The sequence below is a fragment of the Ranitomeya imitator genome, chromosome 10 (assembly GCF_032444005.1).
Source record: "Ranitomeya imitator isolate aRanImi1 chromosome 10, aRanImi1.pri, whole genome shotgun sequence".
Taxonomy (NCBI): Eukaryota; Metazoa; Chordata; class Amphibia; order Anura; family Dendrobatidae; genus Ranitomeya; species Ranitomeya imitator.
In genome coordinates, this window is record NC_091291.1 from 80,728,017 (window position 1) to 80,754,971 (window position 26,955).

At 45.9% G+C, this 26,955-nt stretch overlaps 1 protein-coding gene across 1 annotated transcript; it reads right to left on the reverse strand.

Moving 5' to 3' along the window:
- Positions 1-369: 369 nt before the first annotated feature.
- C1QTNF5 (C1q and TNF related 5) lies at positions 370-26,834 on the reverse strand. Its single transcript, XM_069740952.1, has 3 exons — positions 26,499-26,834; positions 13,437-13,651; positions 370-3,449 (listed from the first exon to the last, which is right to left on the reverse strand). Exons 2-3 carry the CDS (start codon positions 13,645-13,647, stop codon positions 2,911-2,913), a joined length of 750 nt encoding a protein of 249 aa, XP_069597053.1. The 5' UTR covers positions 13,648-13,651; positions 26,499-26,834; the 3' UTR covers positions 370-2,910.
- Positions 26,835-26,955: the final 121 nt, after the last annotated feature.

Genomic DNA, 26,955 nt, shown 5'->3' on the forward strand with positions numbered 1-26,955 from the left:
TGCATTATTTTCATGCGGTTTTATACGAATTACGCTGTTTTGGGGATTTGTATGGATTTTTGGGGGGAGATGTGGGGTACGGTAGGGGGTCAGATATTGACTATATAGAAGCTTGAAGTATGCCTAGTTACTTAAAAGTTTCCATACTGAAACACGTAAGTTAATGAAGAAATTCAAACTTTATCATGTTAAGACTTTTGCGCCATCTTGTGGTTAAAATCATTACATACACAACTGCAACCAGCCGATGTCTTAGGCCAGCGATGGCAAACGTGTTGGAGACTGAGAGACCAAACAGCAACCCAAAACCCACTTATTGATCACACTGCCCCTCTGCAAAATATACAGGTGCTTCTCACAAAATTAGAATATCAGCAAAACGTTAATTTATTTCAGTTCTTCACTACAAAAAATGAAACTCATATTATATAGCGTCATTAAACAGAGTGATCTATTTCAAGTGTTTATTTCTGTTAATGTTGATGATTATGGCTTACAGCCAATGAAAACCCAAAAGTCATTATCTCAGTAAATTAGAATACTTTATAACACCAGCTTAAAAAAATATTTTAAAATTCAAAATATTGGCCTACTGAAATGTATGTTCAGTAAGTACACACAATACTTGGCCGGGGCTCCTTTTGCATCAATTACTGCATCAACGCGGCGTGGCATGGAGGCGAGCAGCCTGTGGCACTGCTGAGGTGTTATGGAAGCCCAGGTTGCTTTGATAGCAGCATTCAGCTCGCCTGCCTTGTTGGGTCTGGTGTCTCTCATCTTCCTCTTGACAATACCCCATATATTCTCTATGGGGTTAAGGTCAGGCGAGTTTGCTGGCCCATCAAGCACAGTAATACTGTTGTTTGTAAACCAGGTATTGGTACTTTTGACAGTGTGGACAGGTGCCAAGTCCTGCTGGAGAATGACATCTCCATCTCCAAAAAGCTTGTTGGCAAAACCTTTTGCATAGTACTGTACATGAGACACAGAAGATCTGTCATATTTGGTTCTCAGCACATGAAGTTTATTGTCAGGTAGTTTCCGCAATAAAAGAGTTTGGTAATACAGCTCTGCATGTAATGTACAGCGTTGTGTTTTCTCTGGATTATTGTGCGCAGAACGTACATCTACTGTGCCCTCTTGTCATTTGCCTTAAGGTACCGTCACACTAAACGATATCGCTAGCGATCCGTGACGTTGCTGCGTCCTGGCTAGCGATATCATTCAGTTTGACACACAGCAGCGATCAGGATCCTGCTGTGATGTCGTTGGTCGCTGCAGAAAGTCCAGCACTTTATTTCATCGCTGGACTCCCCGCAGACATCGCTGAATCGGCGTGGGTGACACCGATTCAGCGATGTCTTCACTGGTAACCAGGGTAAACATCGGGTTACTAAGCGCAGGGTCGCGCTTAGTAACCCGATGTTTACCCTGGTTACCAGCGTAAAAGTAAAAAAAAAAAACACTACATACTTACCTTCCGCTGTCTGTCCCTCGGCGCTCTGCTTCTCTGCCCTGTGTAAGCACAGCGGCCGGAAAGCAGAGCGGTGACGTCACCGCTCTGCTTTCCGGCCGCTGTGCTCACAGTCAGTGCAGGAGGAGTGCAGAGAAGCAGAGCGCCGGGGACAGACGGCTGCAGGTAAGTATGTAGTGTTTTTTTTTTTTTACTTTTACGCTGGTAACCAGGGTAAACATCGGGTTACTAAGCGCGGCCCTGCGCTTAGTAACCCGATGTTTACCCTGGTTACCGGGGACCTCGGGATCGTTAGTCGCTGGAGAGCGGTCTGTGTGACAGCTCTCCAGCGACCAAACAGCGACGATGCAGCGATCCGGATCGTTGTCGGTATCGCTGCAGCGTCGCTTAGTGTGACGGTACCTTTAGATTGAAAGTGAGATCATTGAAAATCAATTCTTCAAACGATTTCATGTTTTGTTTTCAATCCAAGATTTAAACACAAACCCTGGACGATTCATAATAAAGGAGAACATAATCCGGAGGAGCTGGATTATGCTTCTAATAATCAGGCCTCTTAGGCTTCTTTCACACTTCAGTTGTTTGGCGTCAGTCTGCTCCGACATCGTGACGGATCGACAGATCCGTCACAATTGTTGAGAAAACGGTTCTAACGGATCCATTTTTTTGACGCATCCGTGTATCTGGGAAAAGTATCTACTTTTTGGAGCATGCTCAATTGAAAAAGCGGATTGGGGTGACGGATTCGCTAAATGACGGTCGCGACGGATCCGTCACCCATAGGTGGCCATTCTAGGAAATGGCGAACGCGAGGGATCCGTCATGAACCGCCATTTCGGCGCAGACAAAAAAACGTTGCAATGTCCGTCAATGTCTAGATGACGTCCGCCAAATTTCAACGGATCCGTCACATGGTGGATGGAACGGACGACCATCCGCCACAATCCATCGCTAATGCAAGTCTATGGGAAAATAGCGGATCCGCCCCCCAAAAAAATGGCGGATCCGCTATTTGATGAAAACGGAGGATTCAAACTGACGCCAAAAGACTGAAGTGTGAAAGAGGCCTTACACACGATTGTATAAATATTCGACACTCCGTACAGATGAGCACGCTGCGTTTATAAAGATCTGCATGCTGCCTTTTATATGTTTCTTTATGATATTCTACGATAGGAGGACCATCTACTTTTGCATGAAGTACTGTAAGCACTCTTCTCTTATGAGTGTTGATTTATTTTTTGCTCTAAAATCAGTCAAATTACCTTCAAAATTGGCACCCATACAGCTGAGTGTAAACAGGACATAATCCTAACCTTGCAATATATCATCATGTGTGTGAAGCCTTACATGTATCATCTACAATCTACAACATATGTGTACCTGTGTATTCTATTTCTATGGTAACCGACAATATTTCACCTGCTTATCTCATATTACACTGTTTTATGATCATGTGAAGTCTGAGTGCGGAACACGGGATTGGGTTCCCAGTCAGAATAGATAAGAAATCCAGTGAAAATGCTGTCTGTCCCACTGCTGGAGTAAAGACCTGGATAGTCCCCGAGCTGTACCCATACCTCATCACTAGGTTCTAGGCGAAATGCGGCCCCACCACACAACCCTCCTGGCTTTGCTGCATCCCCCGGCTGGAAGAATGAGGCTTGGGGGTGTCCATTCTTCATCAGCTGCACATGAAGGTTCCCACGGTATACTGTGCCATGGAGAGAAAAATAATACAGTCCGGGGACAATACATTTAAAGCGACCAGTTTCTGGGTTGTAATGGCCTTGCTCATTAGTAAGGACATTTCCAAATGGGACTGGTTGTCCAGGAATAGGAGGACTCCGCAACTGAGAAAGCTTGGCACTGAAAGCAGAACGGGGGGAAACTGCACACTCTCCTTGCTCGCCCCGCTCTCCTTGTGCACCACTTGGCCCAGCTTCACCCGGCTGGCCCCTGGCTCCAGACATCCCTGTTAGGAAAACACATTACACATATCGCTCAGCTCCATTTGATTGATCAAATCAGACATGTTTATAAGACATGGTACTTATGATAAAACATTTGGTTTTAAGAAATTGCTATACATATGTATATATTGTTGCAGTTCCAGGTAGGCTATGATTGATTCCTAGCACTTCAGGTGAACCCGGCTAACTATGTCTAGAGGGCCAGGTTGGGTGTTCACTTATGAGTCAGATAGGCGGCTGAACAGTCTGGTGTTAGAGAGAAAGAAAGGCAGTTTAATGGTGGGAAGTCTACCTGAGGTGTGGAGCTGCCGACTAACGTGTGGTGTGGAAATGAACACTTCTGTTTGGTGCTGGAAGCTGCTGGAGCTCGGCCTGAAGGTGATACCAAGATGGGTGGTAACGAGCCTCTTATTTCAGTAAAGTTTTCTCTTGGAGAAGGAGAGGACTGTAATCTGTTCAGGTGTGCTTGACCTGACATACAGTACAGACCAAAAGTTTGGACACACCTTCTCATTTAAAGATTTTTCTGTACTTTCAAGACTATGAAAATTGTGAGTTCACACTGAAGGCATCAAAACTATGAATTAACACATGTGGAATTATATACCTAACAAAAAAGTGTGAAACAACTGAAAATATGTCTTATATTCTAGGTTCTTTAAAGTAGCCACCTTTTGCTTTCATGACTGCTTTGCACACTCTTGGCATTCTCTTGATGAGCTTCAAGAGGTAGTCACCGGAAATGGTTTTCACTTCACAGGTGTGCCCTGCCAGGTTTAATAAGTGGGATTTATTGCCTTGTAAATGACATTGGGACCATCAGTTGTGTTGAGCAGAAGTCTGGTGGATACACAGCTGATAGTCCTACTGAATAGACTGTTAGAATTTGTATTATGGCAAGAAAAAAGCAGCTAAGTAAAGAAAAACGAGTGGCCATCATTACTTTAAGAAATGAAGGTCAGTCAGTCTGAAAAATCAGGAAAACTTTGAAAGTGTCCCCAAGTGCAGTTGCAAAAACCATCAAGCGCTACAAAGAAACTGGCTCACATGAGGACCGCCCCAGGAAAGGAAGACCAAGAGTCACCTCTGCTTCTGAGGATAAGTTTATCCGAGTCACCATCCTCAGAAATCGCAGGTTAACAGCAGCTCAGATTAGAGACCAGGTCAATGCCACACAGAGTTCTAGCAGCAGACACATCTCTACAACAACTGTTAAGAGGAGACTTTGTGCAGCAGGCCTTCATGGTAAAATAGCTGCTAGGAAACCACTGCTAAGGACATGCAACAAGCAGAAGAGACTTGTTTGGGCTAAAGAACACAAGGAATGGACATTAGACCAGTGGAAATCTGTGCTTTGGTCTGATGAGTCCAATTTTGAGATCTTTGGTTCCAACCACCATGTCTTTGTGCGAAGCAGAAAAGGTCAATGGATGGACTCTACATGCCTTGTTCCCACCGTGAAGCATGGAGGAGGAGGTGTGATGCTGTGGGGGTGCTTTGCTGGTGACACTGTTGGGGATTTATTCAAAATTGAAGGAATACTGAACCAGCATGGCTACTACAGCATCTTGCAGCGGCATGCTATGCCATCCGGTTTGTGTTTAGTTGGACCATCATTTATTTTTTTAACAGGACAATGACCCCAAACACATCTCCAGGCTGTGTAAGGGCTATTTGACCAAGAAGGAGAGTGATGGGTGCTAAGCCAGATGACCTGGCATCCACAGTCATCAGACCTGAACCCATTCGAGATGGTTTGGGGTGAGCTGGACCGCAGAGTGAAGGCAAAAGGGCCACAAGTGCTAAGCATCTCTGGGAACTCCTTCAAAATTGTTGGAAGACCATTCCCGGTGACTACCTCTTGAAGCTCATCAAGAGAATGCCAAAAGTGTGCAAAGCAGTCATCAAAGCAAAAGGTGGCTACTTTGAAGAACCTAAAATATAAGACATATTTTCAGCTGTTTAACACTTTTGTGTTAAGTATATAATTCCACATGTGTTAATTCATAGTTTTGATGCCTTCAGTGTGAATTTACAATTTTCATAGTCATGAAAATACAAAAAAAATGAGAAGTTGGGTCCAAACTTTTGGTCTGTACTGTATATATTCCGGGTGAATGAATGGTTTTGTGATGCTAGTTGCTTCTCACGGCTTAGCTGTGAGTCAGAGCGGTCTGGGAGTCCAAGGTCAGAAGTCAGGAGGTTATGTCATAAAGAAAGGGAAGAGACAAAAGCGTAGTCAGGTTACGTTCCAAGGTCAGAAGCCAGGAGGGTAACAGATCTGAACTGAAGGGGTTAAGCAGGCGGATGATCAGAACAAAGTTCAAAGTCAGGCAACAAAGCAAGCAAACAGAACTCATGGCACAGGGAGCACAAACCTCACAAGATGAATGTAGGTCTGGCAGTGGTCTGGGAGAAACTGCTCAGTTAAGAAGGCATGCAATTACCCGGGATAGTGAACACCTGAGACAGCTGACACGTCACAGTCACAGATTGGCTAGTCGGGCTGTCAATAAACACACGGACAGCTCAGCATGTCCCTGAACCAGCTTGGATGATCATGCTGTCAATCAACGTACTGAGAGGTTCAGCATGCCTCTGTAGCAGATTGGATGGCCGAGCTGTCAGTAACTGCATCCCTGACTCCCTGAGGAGTGGAACCTTGACAGGTTTATTTGCTGTTATAATTTTTGTCCAGAAGAGGCCATGTTTTGGTTTAGAATCCCCTGGAGTTTTATGAAAGTAACAAAACTGCACATATTTGGACCAAACCGCATAGCCTGTGTGAACGCTACCTATTGTCTATTTGAGAACGTGAATCCCGACAGTATACATTGGGTGAAAAAAGTATTAAATACGTCATCAATTTTCAAAGTACGGTGTTATGTTTGCTAATGACAGGTGTTATGAAGGCAATCCAGAAACACAGTGTGCTTAGCGATGAGAGCGCACACAGTGATCTGACAAATACCCAAAAATACAAGAACGAGCTCTGAGACGTGGAAACTCTGTAGACTGCACACCTGATCCTATCCTAAACACAACTAAAAGCGGCTGTGGATTGCGCCTAACAACTACCTAGGCAACTCGGCACAGCCTAAGAAACTAGCTAGCCTGAAGATAGAAAAATAGGCCTGACTTGCCCCAGAGAAATTCCCCAAAGGAAAAGGCAGCCCCCCACATATAATGACTGTGAGTAAGATGAAAAGACAAAACGTAGGGATGAAATAGATTCAGCAAAGTGGGGCCCGATATTCTAGGACAGAGCGAGGACAGTAAAGCGAACTTTGCAGTCTACAAAAAACCCTAAAGCAAAACCACGCAAAGGGGGCAAAAAAAACCCACCGTGCCGAACTAACGGCACGGCGGTACACCCTTTGCGTCTCAGAGCTTCCAGCAAAACAAAAGACAAGCTGGACAGAAAAAAAGCAACAAAAAAGCAAAAAGCACTTAGCTATACAGAGCAGCAGGTCACAGGAACAATCAGGAGAAGCTCAGATCCAACACTGAAACATAGACAAGGAGCAAGGATAGCAGCATCAGGCGGAGTTAAGTAATGAAGCAGTTAACGAGCTCACCAGAACACCTGAGGGAGGAAGCTCAGAAGCTGCAGTACCACTTGTGACCACAGGAGTGAATTCAGCCACAGAATTCACAACAGTACCCCCCCCTTGAGGAGGGGTCACCGAACCCTCACCAGAGCCCCCAGGCCGACCAGGATGAGCCGCATGAAAGGCACGAACAAGATCGGAAGCATGAACATCAGAGGCAAAAACCCAGGAATTATCTTCCTGAGCATAACCCTTCCATTTAACCAGATACTGGAGTTTCCGTCTAGAAACACGAGAATCCAAAATCTTCTCCACAATATACTCCAATTCCCCCTCCACCAAAACCGGGGCAGGAGGCTCAACAGATGGAACCATAGGTGCCACGTATCTCCGCAACAACGACCTATGGAATACATTATGTATGGAAAAGGAGTCTGGGAGGGTCAAACGAAAAGACACAGGATTGAGAACCTCAGAAATCCTATACGGACCAATAAAACGAGGTTTAAATTTAGGAGAGGAAACCTTCATAGGAATATGACGAGAAGATAACCAAACCAGATCCCCAACACGAAGTCGGGGACCCACTCGGCGTCTGCGATTAGCGAAAAGTTGAGCTTTCTCCTGGGACAAGATCAAATTGTCCACTACCTGAGTCCAGATCTGCTGCAACCTATCCACCACAGAATCCACACCAGGACAGTCCGAAGACTCAACCTGTCCTGAAGAGAAACGAGGATCGAACCCAGAATTGCAAAAAAATGGAGAAACCAAGGTAGCCGAGCTGGCCCGATTATTAAGGGCGAACTCAGCCAACGGCAAAAAGGACACCCAATCATCCTGGTCTGCAGAAACAAAACATCTCAGATATGTTTCCAAGGTCTGATTGGTTCGTTCGGTCTGGCCATTAGTCTGAGGATGGAAAGCCGAGGAAAAGGATAGGTCAATGCCCATCCTACCACAAAAGGCTCGCCAAAACCTTGAAACAAACTGGGAACCTCTGTCAGAAACAATATTCTCAGGAATGCCATGCAACCGAACCACATGCTGAAAGAACAAAGGTACCAAATCAGAGGAGGAAGGCAATTTAGCCAAGGGCACCAGATGGACCATTTTAGAAAAGCGATCACAGACCACCCAAATGACTGACATCTTTTGAGAAGCGGGAAGGTCAGAAATGAAATCCATCGAAATATGTGTCCAAGGCCTCTTTGGGACCGGCAAGGGCAAAAGCAACCCACTGGCACGAGAACAGCAGGGCTTAGCCCTAGCACAAATCCCACAGGACTGCACAAAAGTACGTACATCCCGTGACAGAGATGGCCACCAGAAGGATCTAGCCACTAACTCTCTGGTACCAAAGATTCCAGGATGACCAGCCAACACCGAACAATGAAGTTCAGAGATAAGTTTATTAGTCCACCTATCAGGGACGAACAGTTTCTCTGCTGGACAACGATCAGGTTTATTCGCCTGAAATTTTTGCAGCACCCGCCGCAAATCAGGGGAGATGGCAGACACAATGACTCCTTCCTTGAGGATACCCGCTGGCTCAGATAAACCCGGAGAGTCGGGCACAAAACTCCTAGACAGAGCATCCGCCTTCACATTTTTAGAGCCCGGAAGGTACGAAATCACAAAGTCGAAGCGGGCAAAAAATAACGACCAACGGGCCTGTCTAGGATTCAAGCGCTTGGCAGACTCGAGATAAGTCAAGTTCTTATGATCAGTCAATACCACCACGCGATGCTTAGCTCCTTCAAGCCAATGACGCCACTCCTCGAATGCCCACTTCATGGCCAGCAACTCTCGATTGCCCACATCATAATTACGCTCAGCGGGCGAAAACTTCCTGGAAAAGAAAGCACATGGTTTCATCACCGAGCAATCAGAACCTCTCTGTGACAAAACCGCCCCTGCTCCAATCTCAGAAGCATCAACCTCGACCTGGAACGGAAGAGAAACATCTGGCTGACACAACACAGGGGCAGAACAAAAACGACGCTTCAACTCCTGAAAAGCTTCCACAGCAGCAGAAGACCAATTAACCAAATCAGCACCCTTCTTGGTCAAATCGGTCAATGGTTTGGCAATGCTAGAAAAATTACAGATGAAGCGACGATAAAAATTAGCAAAGCCCAGGAACTTTTGCAGACTTTTCAGAGATGTCGGCTGAATCCAATCCTGGATGGCTTGGACCTTAACTGGATCCATCTCGATAGTAGAAGGGGTAAAGATGAACCCCAAAAATGAAACTTTCTGCACACCGAAGAGACACTTTGATACCTTCACAAACAAAGAGTTAGCACGCAGGACCTGAAAAACCATTCTGACCTGCTTCACATGAGACTCCCAATCATCTGAGAAGATCAAAATGTCATCCAAGTAAACAATCAGGAATTTATCCAGATACTCACGGAAGATGTCATGCATAAAAGACTGAAACACAGATGGAGCATTGGCAAGTCCGAACGGCATCACTAGATACTCAAAATGACCCTCGGGCGTATTGAATGCAGTTTTCCATTCATCTCCTTGCCTGATTCTCACCAGATTATACGCACCACGAAGATCTATCTTAGTGAACCAACTAGCCCCCTTAATCCGAGCAAACAAGTCAGATAACAATGGCAAGGGATACTGAAATTTAACAGTGATCTTATTAAGAAGGCGGTAATCAATACACGGTCTCAGCGAACCATCCTTCTTGGCTACAAAGAAGAACCCTGCTCCCAGTGGTGATGACGATGGGCGAATATGTCCCTTCTCCAGGGATTCCTTCACATAACTGCGCATAGCGGCGTGTTCGGGCACGGATAAATTAAATAATCGACCTTTAGGGAATTTACTACCAGGAATCAAATTGATAGCACAATCACAATCCCTATGCGGAGGTAGAGCATCGGACTTGGGCTCTTCAAATACATCCTGATAATCAGACAAGAACTCTGGGACCTCAGAAGGGGTGGATGATGAAATCGACAAAAATGGAACATCACCATGTACCCCCTGACAACCCCAGCTGGATACCGACATGGAATTCCAATCCAATACTGGATTATGGGTTTGTAGCCATGGCAACCCCAACACGACCACATCATGCAGATTATGCAACACCAGAAAGCGAATAACTTCCTGATGTGCAGGAGCCATGCACATGGTCAGCTGGGCCCAGTATTGAGGTTTATTCTTGGCCAAAGGTGTAGCATCAATTCCTCTAAATGGAATAGGACACCGCAAAGGCTCCAAGAAAAACCCACAACGTTTAGCATAATCCAAATCCATCAGATTCAGGGCAGCGCCCGAATCCACAAACGCCATGACAGAAAACGACGACAAAGAGCATATCAAGGTAATGGACAGAAGGAATTTGGACTGTACAGTACCAATGACGGCAGACCTAGCGGACCGCTTAGTGCGCTTAGGACAATCAGAAATAGCATGAGTGGAATCACCACAGTAGAAACACAGACCATTCAGACGTCTGTATTCCTGCCGTTCAACTCTAGTCATAGTCCTATCGCACTGCATAGGCTCAGGTTTAACCTCAGGCAGTACCGCCAAATGGTGCACAGATTTACGCTCGCGCAAGCGTCGACCGATCTGAATGGCCAAAGACTCATTCAAACCAGCAGGCATAGGAAATCCCACCATGACATCCTTAAGAGCCTCAGAGAGACCCTTTCTGAACAAAGCTGCCAGCGCAGATTCATTCCACTGAGTGAGTACTGACCATTTCCTAAATTTCTGACAATATACTTCTATATCATCCTGACCCTGGCACAAAGCCAGCAAATTTTTCTCAGCCTGATCCACTGAATTAGGCTCATCGTACAGCAATCCGAGCGCCAGGAAAAACGCATCGACACTACTCAATGCAGGGTCTCCTGGCGCAAGAGAAAATTCCCAGTCTTGAGGGTCGCCGCGCAAAAAAGAAATAATAATCAAAACCTGTTGAATAGGATTACCAGAAGAATGAGGTTTCAAGGCCAGAAATAGCTTACAATTATTTTTGAAACTTAGAAACTTAGTTCTATCTCCAAAAAACAAATCAGGAATAGGAATTCTTGGTTCTAACATAGATTTCTGATCAATAGTATCTTGAATTTTTTGTACATTTATAACGAGATTATCCATTGAAGAGCACAGACCCTGAATATCCATGTCCACACCTGTGTCCAGAATCACCCAAATGTCTAGGGGAAAAAAAAAAGTGAACACAGAGCAGAAAAAAAAAAAAAAAATGATGTCAGAACTTTTTCTTTCCCTCTATTGAGAATCATTAGTTTGGGCTCCTTGTACTGTTATGTTTGCTAATGACAGGTGTTATGAAGGCAATCCAGAAACACAGTGTGCTTAGCGATCAGAGCGCACACAGTGATCTGACAAATACCCAAAAATACAAGAACGAGCTCTGAGACGTGGAAACTCTGTAGACTGCACACCTGATCCTATCCTAAACACAACTAAAAGCGGCTGTGGATTGCGCCTAACAACTACCTAGGCAACTCGGCACAGCCTAAGAAACTAGCTAGCCTGAAGATAGAAAAATAGGCCTGACTTGCCCCAGAGAAATTCCCCAAAGGAAAAGGCAGCCCCCCACACATAGTGACTGTGAGTAAGATGAAAAGACAAAACGTAGGGATGAAATAGATTCAGCAAAGTGGGGCCCGATATTCTAGGACAGAGCGAGGACAGTAAAGCGAACTTTGCAGTCTACAAAAAACCCTAAAGCAAAACCACGCAAAGGGGGCAAAAAAAACCCACCGTGCCGAACTAACGGCACGGCGGTACACCCTTTGCGTCTCAGAGCTTCCAGCAAAACAAAAGACAAGCTGGACAGAAAAAAAGCAACAAAAAAGCAAAAAGCACTTAGCTATACAGAGCAGCAGGTCACAGGAACAATCAGGAGAAGCTCAGATCCAACACTGAAACATAGACAAGGAGCAAGGATAGCAGCATCAGGCGGAGTTAAGTAATGAAGCAGTTAACGAGCTCACCAGAACACCTGAGGGAGGAAGCTCAGAAGCTGCAGTACCACTTGTGACCACAGGAGTGAATTCAGCCACAGAATTCACAACAGTACGGTAAATATAATTTTTAAAGGCACTATTGACATGAAATAATAATAATAATAATCTTTATTTTTATATAGCGTTAACATATTTCGCAGCGTTTTACAGTTTTGCACACACACAAATTCTCACCAGATGTCAGTAACAACCCATTCAATCCACACAGGCAAAGAAACCAAACCACAGATGTCCATAAATTAAGTTATGTGTAATAATGAGAAATGACACAAGGAAACAATATTGAACACATGAAGAAAGAAAAGTGCAAAAAGCCAAAGAAAGTCATGATAACAGCTGAAATCTATCAGTAATTAGAAAGCAATCCTGCCACTTTGTGAAAAATAATATCAGCTGGTTCAACTGATGACCTATAAAAAAAGTGTCTCATTACCAAGGTGTCACACAAGAAACATCTCATGTTAGGTATAACCAGTGACCTGTCTCAAGAATTTTCCAACCTTATTGTTGCAAAACATACTGATGGCATTGATTGCAGAATAATTTCTAAACTACTAATGGTTCCAATGAGTACTGATGGGGCCATAATCCTAAAGTGAAAAGAACATAATTTCCCCATAAATCGTCTATGACCAGGTGCTCCCTCCATGATTTCAGACAGTGGAGTGAAAAGAATTACCTGAAGAGTTGTCCAACAGGCAAGGACCACCTATGGAGAGCTACAGAAAGACCTGGAATCATGGTACAATGGTTTCAAAGAAAGTAATGCATTCAACCACCATGGTCTGTATGCTCACTCATTACACAAGTCTCCATTGCTAAATAACAAGTATGTTCAAGCTCGTGTATTGTTTACTCAAGTCAACAACATTTAGACATTTATCGTTTAGTGCGTCTCTGAACATGGTTTTTACCCATTCTCACTATTTTTGTTGGTAATAATATTTAGACAAGTCTGTGAAATACTAGGAGAACATAGTCTGGTCAGATGAGACAGATTCATCAACTGTCTCCTCTGAGGCTGTCAGTGAGTCTGCAAGCATCATCATAATTAATATGAGACTCTGGTGGAACATCACAGCATCACAGAACTGCATGGACGCATACAGACAGGTTCCCCTGCATTGCCTATACTGTAAAGGCATGGTGTATGTGGTATTATTGGTCGTGGTGCAGAAGTGGAGTTTTTCCAAAAGTGTGCGGTGAGATTGTGGAAGGTTCGAGGAGTGGAGGTGAAGCTGGAGTCTCAAAGTAGCTCGAAAATGTTGACAGTATGGGGCTCTGAAATTCCTAGTGGCAGCCCTGGTTGTATGTATTAGTTATGGTCATTGTGCTTTGAAAAAGGTTTACAGTATAGTGCTTCCTTCTTTGACATGAAACAGCAGCCCCATACAGCATTCGTTACCTGGTTCTCCAGGGTCTCCTTTAGGTCCGCTTATTCCTGCTGCTCCATCTCTACCATCTCGACCATCTCTTCCCGATAATCCTGTGCTGCCAGGCGTCCCAGGAACCCCAGGAATCCCAGGGGTCCCACAGCAAGGTGATGTTATCTGATTATCTTCTACTTGTAAAGAACTTATTATGAAGGAAAATATAAAACTAACAGGAAGGAGCATTGTTCTGTAAAGAAAAAACTTATTAGTTATTCAGAAATTGAAGTCATTATTTTGACAATGATAGATCCACGCTAAGTAGTGGAGACAGAATTAAAAATAGACAGGGATTTTACAAGTAGGTTTATAGAATGAGAGCAAGATGCTAAGTATATATGGTATAATACAGTATATACAGCAATTATTAGATAGACATGTATAGATAGATATGAGGTAGATAGATAGATAGATTTTCAGAGACTATGAACGATAACACCAAAACTTTTTCTCCACTCCTGGTTAATGGTTAGGTGAAGCCATTTATTGTCAAATTACTGTGTTTTCTCTTTTTAAATCATAATGACAACCCAATCCACCAAAATGACCCTGATCAAAAGTTCACATTCCCTGGTGATTCTGGCCAGATAACATGCACAGAATTTGACACAAATGGGTTTGAATGGCTACTAAAGGTAACATCCTCACCTGTGACCTGTTTGCTTGTAATCAGTGTGTGTGTGCATAAAAGCTGAGTGAGTTTCTGGGATCCAGACAGACTGTTGCATCTTTCATCCAGCCACTGACATTTCTGGATGGTGAATCAAGGGGAAAGCAAAATAATTGTCATCGGATCTATGGGAAAAGGTAGTTGAACTGTATAAAACAGGAAAGGGATACAAAAAGATATCCAAGGAATTGATCATTCCAGTCAGCAACGTTCAAACTGTGATTAACAAATGGAAAATCATGGGCTCTGTAAAAACAAAACCATGGTCAGGGAGACCAACAAAAATGTTGTCCACAACTGCCAGGAAAATTGTTCGAGATGCAAAGAAAAACCCACAAATAACATCAGCTGAAATACTGGACTCTGTGAAAACTAGTGGTGTGGCTGTTTCAAGATGCACAATAAGGAGGCACTAAAATAAAAATTGGCTGTATTGTTGAGTTGCCAGAAGAAAGCCATTACTGTGCAAATGCTACAAAGTATCTCGCCTACAATACGCAAAACAGCACAGAGACAAGCCTCAAAACTTCTGGAACAAGTAGTTTGGAGTGATGAGACCAAAATTGAACTTTTTGGCCACAACCATAAACGATACATTTAGAAAGAGGTTAACAAGGCCTATGATGAAGTGAACACCATTCCTACTGTAAAGCACGGAGGTGGATTGCTGACGTTTTGAGGATGTGTGAGCTACAAAGGCATAGGAAACTTGGTCAAAGTTGAAGAAAAGATAAATGCAGCACATTATCAGCAAATACTGGAGGCAAATTTGCACTCATCAGCCTGGAAGCTGCGCATGGGACGTACTTGGACATTCCAACATGACAATGATCCAAAATACAAGACCAAGCCGACCTCTCATTGGCTACAGTAGATCAAAGTGAAGGTTCTGGAGTGGCCATCTTAGTCTCCTGACCTCAATATCATTGAGCCGTTCCGAGGAGTTCTCAAATGCGCAGTTCAAGCTAGATAGCCCAGGAATTTACAGGAACTGGAGGCTTCTGCCAAGAAAAGTGGGCAGCTTTACCATCTGAGAAAATAAAGAACCTCATTCACAACTACCACAAAAGACTTCAAGCTGTCATTGATGTTAGAGGGGGCAATACACAGTATTAAGAAATGGGGTATGTGAACTTTTGATCAGGGTCATTTGGATGTATTGGGTTGTCGTTATGATTTAAAAAGAGAAAACACAATAGGTTGACAATAAATGGCTTCACCCAACCACTAGCCATGAGTTGAGAAAAAGTTTTGGTGTTATCATTCAAATTCTCTGAAAAAAAAAGGCCAAGAAAGCAAAAATTCTGCCAGGGTATATAAACTTTTGAGCGCAACTGTAGATAGATAGATGAAAGATAGATAGATAGATAGATAGATAGATAGATAGATAGATAGTGTAACAACTCTGCTGGCATCATGGCATGGCCTCTCATCTCTCACACTATTTTACCCACTGCTCCAGGTCATGTTGTGGTTTCTGTTTATTACCAGCTCCATATTCTGTTCCTCTGCTCTCTGCATGCTTCCTGGCTGTGTGCATAGGGGGGCGGCGCCTGAACTCGCTGGTTCTTATGGGAATCAGGTGCACCTGTCTAATCTGTTACTGACCAATTACCAAGAGGCCTCCAGTATTTAGTGCAGCTCCACCCAGTGGACTGGGCCTGTGCAATGTGTTAACTCAGTTAGTGTTCTGTTTCTGAGCTGCTAGGCCTTGCTCTGTTTGTTCTTATACCTTGTCTTGTTCCATTACCTTGTCTGAACTTTGTCCTACCTCTGTCTCCTTGTATGTGGTTTCTTTCCCTGCAGTGCCTCTCTGCTCTGCTCTCGGCTCTGCACTCTGTGACCTTGCTTTGCTTCTTACTCTGCAACCTGTGACTTTGCTCTGCACTCTGTGCCTTCACTCTGCTCTTGACTCTGCACTCTGTGCCTTCACTCTGCTCTTGGCTCTGCACTCTGTGCCTTCAGTCTGCTCTTGGCTCTGCACTTTGTGATTCTACCCTTGTCTCTCAGCGGCTTTGCCTCTGCTCCACACTCCTTTGGTTCTGCTCCATTCTACTTTGCTCTGCTCCATCTCTTGCTGCAGCTCCTCTCCGCATTCCTTGCGGTTCCACTTTGCTTAGCTTTTTGTTGCTGCGCTATCTCTTGCTGCTCTACCGCTCCTATCCACAGCCTTGCGGTTCTCTTCCGGTGAGAACAGGTCCCAACCTGTTCCTTCATTCTCCTTTCCTCCTGCTTGTTTCCTTATCTGCACCTCCTGTGTCAGCCCTGTGTCTCTGCCGTACCTGCCAGCCCTGTGTCTCTGCCGTACCTACCAGACCTGTGTCTCTGCCATACCTGCCAGCCCTGTGTCTCTGCTGTACCTGCCAGCCCTGTGTCTCTGCCATACCTGCCAGGCCTGTGTCTCTGCCGTACCTGCCAGCCCTGTGTCTCTGCTGTACCTTCCAGCCCTGTGTCTCTGCCGTACCTGCCCGCCCTGTGTCTCTGCCATACCTGCCAGCCCTGTGTCTCTGTCGTACCTGCCAGCCCTGTGTCTCTGCCAGCCCTGTGTCTCAGCCATGCCAGCCTACTCGTCTGAGTTTCAGCCGTGCTCTTCTGGCAGTCCTGCCTGATGCCCGCACCTGTCCTAGTGTTCCTGTTCTCCAAGTGGGATCAGCAGCCATAGCCGGACACCACCCTGGAGTAGCACCTGGCAGCTGCCTGCAGCACAAGCCTGACCTCACCATCAGAGGCTCCAGTGAAGACCAAGGCAGCTGTCATAGTCACGCCCCTTCCAGGGTAATCAGGTTTGTGGCACAGTGGGGCCACAAACCTCCCGAGCTCACACCCACCAGTCAGGGTGTGAGCGTGACAGTTTGCACAGGCCCAGGCCTCCACTGTATTCCTTGTCCTACCGCTCGCAGAGCATGATGAACTTTTTTCCTGCTCATGTGAGCAACCTGAAAAATTTGTTCCACCAAGGGTGGTTCAGATTAAGGAGACTTCTGACCCAATCATAGTCCCTAACGCTCTCTACAAGCAACTTCAGGCCTATGAGGAGGAGCATGACCCAGCAGACCCACCTAGGTTCTATGGGAATACTGAAGAATGCCAAAACTTCCTGGAACAGTGCTTGCGCTACATCCTGCAGATTGCAGCTTGTTTCCCCTCTGACCGGTTTAAGGTGGGTTACATTATGTCCTATCTAGCAGGAGATGCTTTATTATGGGTTTGTCCCCTCTGGGAATCAGGGGATCCTATCATCTTGAGTCTTGGGGCCTTCCTGGTGGCCTTTCCGTAGAGTCTTTGACATACCTCGTCCTGCTGCTCCTGTAAAGTTTTCCCCAGAGAGGGACACCAGATGGGCAAAACTCGTGAAGAAACCTCCACGTCAAGCCATGACCGTCTGTGACCCTCCAGTACAAGCCTGACCTCACCATCAGAGGCTCCAGTGAAGACCAAGGCAGCTGTCATAGTCACGCCCCTTCCAGGGTAGTCTGCTTTGTGGCTGAGTAAGGCCACAAACCCCCCGAGCTCACGTCCAGCAGTCAGGGCGTGAGCATGACAGATAGGTAGATAGATAGAGATAATAGATATACACATGTGGTCAAAATTGTTGGTACCGCTTGAATCTGACAAAAGTAACAATAAAAAATCTATGAACATGAACTAATGAAAATCAGACATTGCTTTTTAACCATGCTTCCACAGAATTTTAAAAAAAATAAAACTCATGAAAAAGGCCTGGACAGAAATGATGGTACCCCTGAAAATAATGTGACAAAAGGGACATGTTAAATCAAGGTGTGTCCACTAGCTAGCATCACAGGTGTCTACAATCTTGGAATCAGTGAGTGGGCCTGTATATAGGGTTACAGATACTCACTGTGCTGTTTGGTGACATGGTGTGTATCACACTCAACATGGACCATAGGATGCGAAGGAAAGAGTTGTCTCAGAAGATTAGAAAGAAAATTATAGACAAACATCTTCAAGGTAAAAGTTATAAAACCATCTCCAAGAGCTTGATGTTCCTGTGACTACAGTTGCACATATTATTCCGAAAATTAAGATCCATGGGACTGTAGCCAACCTCCCTGGACTTCGCCGAAGGAAGAAAATTGATGACAAATCAAAGAGACAAATAATACAAATTGTAACAAAAGAGTCCAGAAAGACATCTAAACAGATTAAAAGTGAACTTCAAGCTCAAGGAACATCAGTGTGAGATCGCATCATCCGTCATTTTATGAGCCAAAGTCGACGTCAAGGGAGATGACCAAGGAGGACACCATTGTTGGAAACAAATCATAAAAAAGCTAAGCTACATGTTGACAAGCCATAAAGCTTGTAGGAGAATGTCCTATGGACAGATGAGACAAAAATAGAACTTTTTGGCAAGGCATATCAGCTCTGTGTTCACAGATATAAAAATTAAGCATATCAAGAAATGTACACTGTCCCTACTGTGAAACATGGAGTAGGCTCTGTTATGTTCTAGGGCTGATTTGCTGCATCTGGCACATGGTGTCTAGAATCTGTGCATGGTACAATGAAATCTCAAGAATATCAAGGGATTCTAGAGAGAAATGTGGTGCCCAGTGTCAGAAAGCTTGGTCTCAGTTGCAGGTCATGGGTCTTGCAACAGGATAATGACCCAAAACACACAGCCAAAAACATCTAAGAATGGCTAAGAGGAAAACATTGGACTATTCTGAAGTGGCCTTCTATGTGCGCTGACCTAAATCTTTGGAAAGCATCTTTGGAAAGAGCTGAAACATGCCATCTGGAAAAGGCAACCTTCAACACGAGACAATTGGAGCAGTCTGTTCTTGAGGAGTGGGCGAAAATACCTGTCGAGAGGTGCAGAAGTCTCATTGACAGTTGCAGGAATCGCTTGATTGCAGTGGTTGCCTAATTAAACGAGGGATACCAACAATTTTGACCACATGTGTATGTAAATATATATATATATATATATATATATATATATATATATATATATATATATATATATAGTACAGACCAAAAGGTTGTACACACCTTCTCATTTAAAGATTTTTCTGTATTTTCATGACTATGAAAATTGTGAATTCACACTCAAGGCATCAAAACTATGAATCAACACATGTGGGATTATATACTTAACAAAAAAGTGTGAAACAAATGAAAATATGTCTTATATTCTAGGTTCTTCAAAGTAGCCACCATTTGCTTTGATGACTGTGCAGCGCCCCAGAGACCTGGTCGTTGCAGTATGACGCTCTGCCACTACGGGGAGTGATGGTACGTCTGATGGCACTAAAAGAGTTCTCCTGACCAGGCATCACCAGAACACTTTACACTTCACACTCCGGCCACTAGGGGGAGCAAAAGGCTTTATTTATTGGGCCACTCCTCACACTGGTAAAACTAGGGGTCGGGGAGGAAGTTAGACAGAAGCTGACTGGGTTGGATTCAGGCAACATCCCGTGGCAGGGGGTGTTGCAGGGAGAAGACACAGGGGGGTCCCTGTCAGGCGTGGGAACCTGGCAGGTGCCTAGCGAACAGAACAGAACATAACGGAACCACGCCTGCACACCCCGCGGCGGTATCCAAGAGAGAGACACGAAGGGAAGGATATTGTGGAACAGTGTAAACGAGATCAAGCACAAAGGAGTACCAGTAGGAGTCGTGCCGTGAGACCGAGGCAACATCCTACTGAGGCGCGTAGCCGGTGGCCGGAACGCCGCAGGAGTAACTGACTCTAGGCCTTACTTCGAACTCCACAGGACAGTAAATTATAGGTTGGCTGTCTCACCTAAACACCTACGAAGATATAGGGGGCAACAGTGGGAGAGGGGCGTCTCTAGGGTCCCGGAAGACCTCCAGGCCTTCCCGTCATATGGGTGCGTCCTAGCCATAACATACCTGGGGGACGTTGAACTAGTAACATCTGGAACTAAAGAGAGAGAGAGCTGTAGAGAACGAACGAATGAGAACAGCAGTTGTGAGGACTATTCCGAATGCTCAGCAGGGTAGGACTACAACACACAGGCGCTAATGGTAGGCAACGATTTCCATCTGCGAAGGAAACTCTGGATGTGCCAATCGGACCGGCCGGTCTCAGATAGCCCTGTTAAGCGTCCTCTGGATTGAGAATCCTGAAGTCTTCAGTAAATAGGTAAAGAGACAGCAACCCTGTGTCCTCGTTATTGACTGCACCCTACACCATTACCATCTACCTTACTGGGAAGCCCTGGGGACATACTTCACCTGTGGGAAGGTATACCATCCAGCTGCCATTCCATCACCACAGCGGACCCCACAGCAGCATCGGTCACCCTGACCGAACACCACAGGTGGCATCACGAATCCCTGACAGACTGTACCACCTTTATTGGACATCCCTTAGCAGGGTCGCGGACCGGGTCTAGCCACCGTGACAGCCTCAGAACCGAACCAGAGAGGCCCGGTACCGAGAACTCGTGGCCCTGTGTCTGGGGCCGCTCCAACTTGGCGTCACAAACAGGATCCTACTTAAGCCTGAGAAGCATGTCATGTGTGCCTTGGAACTGTGATTGAAATGTGTTTGGACTGTGATTTATTGCAAGGACTGTGTATTGCTATCTGACGCATGATTCCCGCCAAAACCGCTGCCATTGCCGCGCCACGAGGAGCGCAGGAGAAGAAGGAGGGCGTGTCATGGGAGGAGATCGAGAAAACGGCGCGAACAGCAACATCCGCCCACTCCGACTACAGCTGCAGGACGACGAGCTCAGGAATGGAGGAGCTCAAACCCCAGAAAATGGCGGCGCCTCATGTGTGTGCCGCTGCAGACCAAGGAGCAGAGCTGACGACCAGCGGGTACCTGAATGACGACGGAGTGACCCGGGATCACCGCGGCCCAGCGGAGCCGAACCAGGGCTTGCCGCCACAGGGGAACCCGGATCCCCTGGAATTGCCAGAGGAGGCATCGGACCACCCGACTTCAGACGGGGGGTCGGCGACGGCGAGGAAATGGAAGTCGGAGCTGTGTTGGAAGGCCGCCCGGGGGAAGACGTGGTCAGGGCCGCAGCGGACTCCAGCGTCCTCGTCAGCGGAGCCGACTGACATCGGTGGAACCACATCAGACGCAGGTACCAAAAGCGACCCTGCCCCACCGACCGCTCCGGCTCCGGTGACCGCTCCCCAGCCCATTGATGACTGGTCTCCCGCTACTGAGATTGTGGTGGGGGCCCTTTATGCCATGAAGGGGATCCTGCCCCCGCTGCCGACACCTCTGGGCACACCGATAGACATGAGCCCCAGGGGGGTGGTCTTTGAGTGGAATGCTCCCTGGTTCCAACCAGACGGGTCCCGACAGGAGGGCTCCTACGTCATCAGGCTCACCTGGGATCAGTATAGACGAAGCTTGATCTCACAATGGGAAGACCGGGAACGAATGGAACAGACTGTCCGACCAGGGGAACGGGTGCTCCTCGTCAATTGCTGCCCTGAGAGTTTGATAAAACAGGGGATTGTGCTGGCCTTCCACCGGGGGAGAGGTTGCGGCTTCATATTAGAACCAGGGCTGCTGACTGAAGTCTTTGTGACCAGCTGTAATGTGGAACCCCAGTCCCACAGTGTACCTCCACTCCGAAACTTGTACAGAGGGGACCATGTGACCTACACCCGCCACTGGAGTGAGCAAGGGTGGTACGCCAAGAGAGTCAAGTGCTGCGCGCTCGTGGTCGCGCCATCTACGATCACGACCGAAACTGGTGGCGGAACTCCACTGACCCCTGACCCCACAGGACCCAGCACTACCACCCCGATGTGTGGTGTCCTGCTTGCGGAGTCTGCCACCGGCATCACCGCTCGTACCCAGACCGCTGCTGATCCGATCAAGACGGTGCTGGACGGTGACACAGAGCCAGACCTTCCCCGGCTGGGACGTGGTCACCACCGGCTGATGTCGTGTCACCTATTACAGCACTAAACCTCGAAGACCCGAATATGTAAATAATTAATTGTTCCTTGCTGCTGCTTAAAACCCGTCCAGGGTTATTCCGTAGGGGTTAGAGAGAGAGTCCTCCTGAGAACCGTAGAATGATGGTCGGTACAATGGCAGTAGGCCCAGCCAAGGAGCTAGGCGGTCCTGCATTGGGGAAGCTAGAATGGAAAGAAAAGTTGAGTTATTTATATAGTATTTTATAGTAGGCCTTTAGTGGGTTCAGCTTATACGCCCTTAAAGGAAAAGTTAAATTATTGTTCAGAGTTTGCACTTGGCAGAATACCCGGCTGGGTACTGAGAGTTATTTATAGTCAACATGTTATTTAAAAATATTTAATTTTGTTTGTAACATTCAAGTGTCCTCACCTCCCATAAAGGGAAGCATTGTTCTTTTTACTTGTTTTAGCATTTCAAAATTTTGTATGTCTTTTGCTGCAATGTATTGTTGTTCTTCTTCCCAGTCCAGGAGTACTGGATTTAACCGGGGGGAGTGCAGCGCCTCAGAGACCTGGTTGTTGCAGTATGACGCTCTGCCACTACGGGGAGTGATGGTACGTCTGATGGCACTAAAAGAGTTCTCCTGACCAGGTATCACCAGAACACTCCTCACACTGGTAAAACTAGGGGTCGGGGAGGAAGTTAGACAGAAGCTGACTGGGTTGGATTCAGGCAACATCCCGTGGCAGGGGGTGTTGCAGGGAGAAGACACAGGGGGGTCCCTGTCAGGCGTGGGAACCTGGCAGGTGCCTAGCGAACAGAACAGAACATAACGGAACCACGCCTGCACACCCCGCGGCAGTATCCAAGAGAGAGACACGAAGGGAAGGATATTGTGGAACAGTGTAGGCCTTACTTCGAACTCCACAGGACAGTAAATTATAGGTTGGCTGTCTCACCTAAACACCTACGAAGATATAGGGGGCAACAGTGGGAGAGGGGCGTCTCTAGGGTCCCGGAAGACCTCCAGGCCTTCCCGTCATATGGGTGCGTCCTAGCCATAACATACCTGGGGGACGTTGAACTAGTAACATCTGGAACTAAAGAGAGAGAGAGCTGTAGAGAACGAACGAATGAGAACAGCAGTTGTGAGGACTATTCCGAATGCTCAGCACGGTAGGACTACAACACACAGGCGCTAGTGGTAGGCAACGATTTCCATCTGCGAAGGAAACTCTGGATGTGCCCATCGGACCGGCCGGTCTCAGATAGCCCTGTTAAGCGTCCTCTGGATTGAGGATCCTGAAGTCTTCAGTAAAGAGGTAAAGAGACAGCAACCCTGTGTCCTCGTTATTGACTGCACCCTACACCATTACCATCTACCTTACTGGGAAGCCCTGGGGACATACTTCACCTGTGGGAAGGTATACCATTCAGCTGCCATTCCATCACCCCAGCGGACCCCACAGCAGCGTCGGTCACCCTGACCGAACACCACAGGTGGCGTCACGAATCCCTGACAGACTGTACCACATTTATTGGATGTCCCTTAGCAGGGTCGCGGACCGGGTCTAGCCACCGTGACAGCCTCAGAACCGAACCAGAGAGGCCCGGTACCGAGAACTCGTGGCCCTGTGTCTGGGGGCGCTCCAACTGCTTTGCACACTCTTGGCATTCTCTTGATGAGCTTCAAGAGGTTGTCACTGGAAATGGTTTTCACTTCACAAGTGTCCCCTGTCAGGTTTAATAAGTGGGATTTCTTGCCTTATAAATGGGGTTGGGACCATCAGTTGTGTTGAGCAGAAGTCTGGTGGATACACAGCATGATTACTTTAAGAAATGAAGATCAGTCAGTCCGAAAAATTGGGAAAACCATGAAAGTGTCCCCAAGTGCAGTTGCAAAAACCATCAAGCGCTACAAAGAAACTGGCTCACATAAGGACCGCCCCAGGAAAGGAAGACCAAGAGTCACCTCTGCTTCTGAGGATAAGTTTATCCGAGTCACCAGCCTCAGAAATCGCAGGTTAACAGCAGCTCAGATTACAGATCTTTGGTTCCAACCACCGTGTCATTGTGCGACGCAGAAAAGGTGAACGGATGGATTCTACATGCCTGGTTCCCACCGTGAAGCATGGAGGAGGAGGTGTGATGGTGTGGGGGTGGTTTGCTGGTGACACTGTTGGGGATTCATTCAAAATTGAAGGCATACTGAACCAGCATTGTTACCACAGCATCTTGCAGTGGCATGCTATTCCATCCGGTTTGCATTTAATTGGACCATCATTTATTTTTCAAGAGGACAATGACCCCAAACACACCTCCAGGCTGTGTAAGGGCTATTTGACCAAGAAGGAGAGTGATGGGGTGCTACACCAGAAGACCTGGCCTCCACAGTCACCAGACCTGAACCCAATCGAGCATGTTTGGGGTGAGTTGGACCGCAGAGTGAAGGCAAAAGGGCCAACAAGTGCTAAGCATCTCTGGGAACTCCTTCAAGATTGTTGGAAGACCATTCCCAGTGACTACAACTTGAAGCTCATTAAGAGAATGCCAAGAGTGTGCAAAGTAGTAATCAAAGCAAAAGGTGGCTACTTTGAAGAACCTAGAATATAAGACATATTTTCAGTTGTTTCACACTTTTTTTGTTAAGTATATAATTCCACATGTGTTAATTCATAGCTTTGATGCCTTCAATGTGAATATACAATTTTCATAGTCATGAAAATACAGAATAATCTTTAAATGATAAGGTCTGTACGATCTATCTATCTATCTATCTATCTATCTATCTATCTATCTATCTATCTATCTATCTATGTGCATCATGAGGTTGAGGAAAAAGGCTCTGGTCCTGTTTCTATGCCATCACTCTGTGACAGTAGGGCTAGCGCAGTGCGAACCTCCTCAGCCATCTTGAGTGTCAGCATTCTTGGTGCCTCTTCTGATTACCTTGTGACGTTGAAATGTTGTGGTGGGAAGCATTTCATGACATTTAGTGATGCTCAGTGACATTGCCAGTGCCTAGCAATCACAGGATGGCAACATTAGAGGGACTTCGCACTGCCCTGATCTGTCTGCCACAGAGTAATGACGTAAAATCCAGACCAGTGAGGTTTCCTAGGGACAGAAAGAGACTGTAAGATTTAAAAGGAATCTTGCACAGTCCCTGCATGTGTTTGAAGGTATTTCCTGCTTATTTTATATTGATAATTTTTAATTACTTGTTCAATAAAATATATGTATTTTAAATACTAAGAACATATTTCTCCTGATAACTTGAGCTTATTTCTCTCAGGTAGTGTGTATGGATAGTTCCCTGGAGAGTGTCCAGTAGGATGGTCCCCACAGGCTTCTCTCTGCCTCCTCAGCTAGACTGATAGGTCTCTCCTTACCTGTGTATGTAGGGTAAGAACTGTCAGTCTATCTCAGCAGATGAACATAAAACAGTGGGGCCCATCCTCTTGGACTGGTCACCTCATTCTGGACGTGCTATCACTTATGGGGCACATTTATCCAAACTATCTTATTCTTAAGACAATGAAAACATAGACTTGACAGTCCTAAAATGCCCCAGCTTCATTGTAGTTGATGCTGTTTAATAAAGCTGTTCTATTTTAACACTTTCTAGTCTTAATGCTCATGACGTTTTACTTGACTTTCTTTGAGTCAGAAGTGTGCCATGCCTCTTTTTGGTGAAGCCACGGCCAGTTGTCAGACAAGGTGAAGAAAGCGTCCAAAAGGCATCATAAATATGGTGCAGGTCATGAAAGATGGTGTTTTGGCTTAAATTATGCAGCATCTCAGAATAACAAATAGATGTGTAGCAAGGAGGAGCCGGCCTCTGATTCGTGCGGAGTCTCTGGTTCGCACAATGTGCGTATTGTCAACGATCGGCAGTAATAGAAAAAAGTTTGTAGATACAGCTGACCCCATCCAGTATATGCATATTGTTCGGCCTGGTTTCCTGGCAATCCACTCCGCTGTGCACGGATAAAGGTTGGGAGGTATCAAGCAGTGTGAAAAGAGGTTTCTCAATCCAGCAAAGCAAATCAATAGCAAAATTACTTTATTATGACTTCATTAAAATAGTAGCATAGGCATAAATCATATACTGACGCGTTTCGAGTTTTTGCCCATACTACTATTTTACTGAAGTCATAATAAAGTAATTTTGCTGGATTGAAAAACCTCTTTTTGTAACTTTTTACAATGATCAGCACTAACATGTGGTTCTGAGGAACGTGTCTTCTGTGCAGGAGCATTTCATGACATCAGGTTAGTAAAGGAAGCATAGAAGAAAGCGGACTAGTCAGTGAGAAAATGGGTGGATTAGTATAGAAAGAAAGATGAGAAATCTCGCTCCTCGCCATTAATATTCTCAGCATTACTCAGTGTCACGTGCACAACTGTCCGGGAACACCAGACTATACTCTTGTATCTCCTTGCTTTCCATATTCCGCACTCACACATTGTACTCACTCTGCTCTTTGTCTTGATCCCTTGGTGTCTGATCCAGCCTTAAACTAGTTCTTTCTCCATTCCAGCCGTGACGTTTTCAACCCTTCACCCCCCTAATGTGAGTCAAAGTATTCTATCAGGGAGCCAAAAACCACAAGGGAAAAAAATCCAGTACAGTGGGAAGAAAGGGAATCGGAGGCAGGAAATGAGGCTGATTACACGACGAGGTTAATAGTGGGTGAAAATTAGAAAACGGAAAAAAATATAGATGAAAACTGCACAAGAGACAAGTGGGGAAAATACCTAACAGCAAGAGAATACATAACAATAGGAGCGAGGTCCACGGGAGACGGTAGATCTTGGCTGCAGTGGGGCAGTGAGTAATAGCGGAAGAATTGCAGGGTAAATCAGACATGTCCATACACTCAGTGCACAGAACAGGGTGAATCACTACCTGAGGAATTTGCTGGAAAAAAAA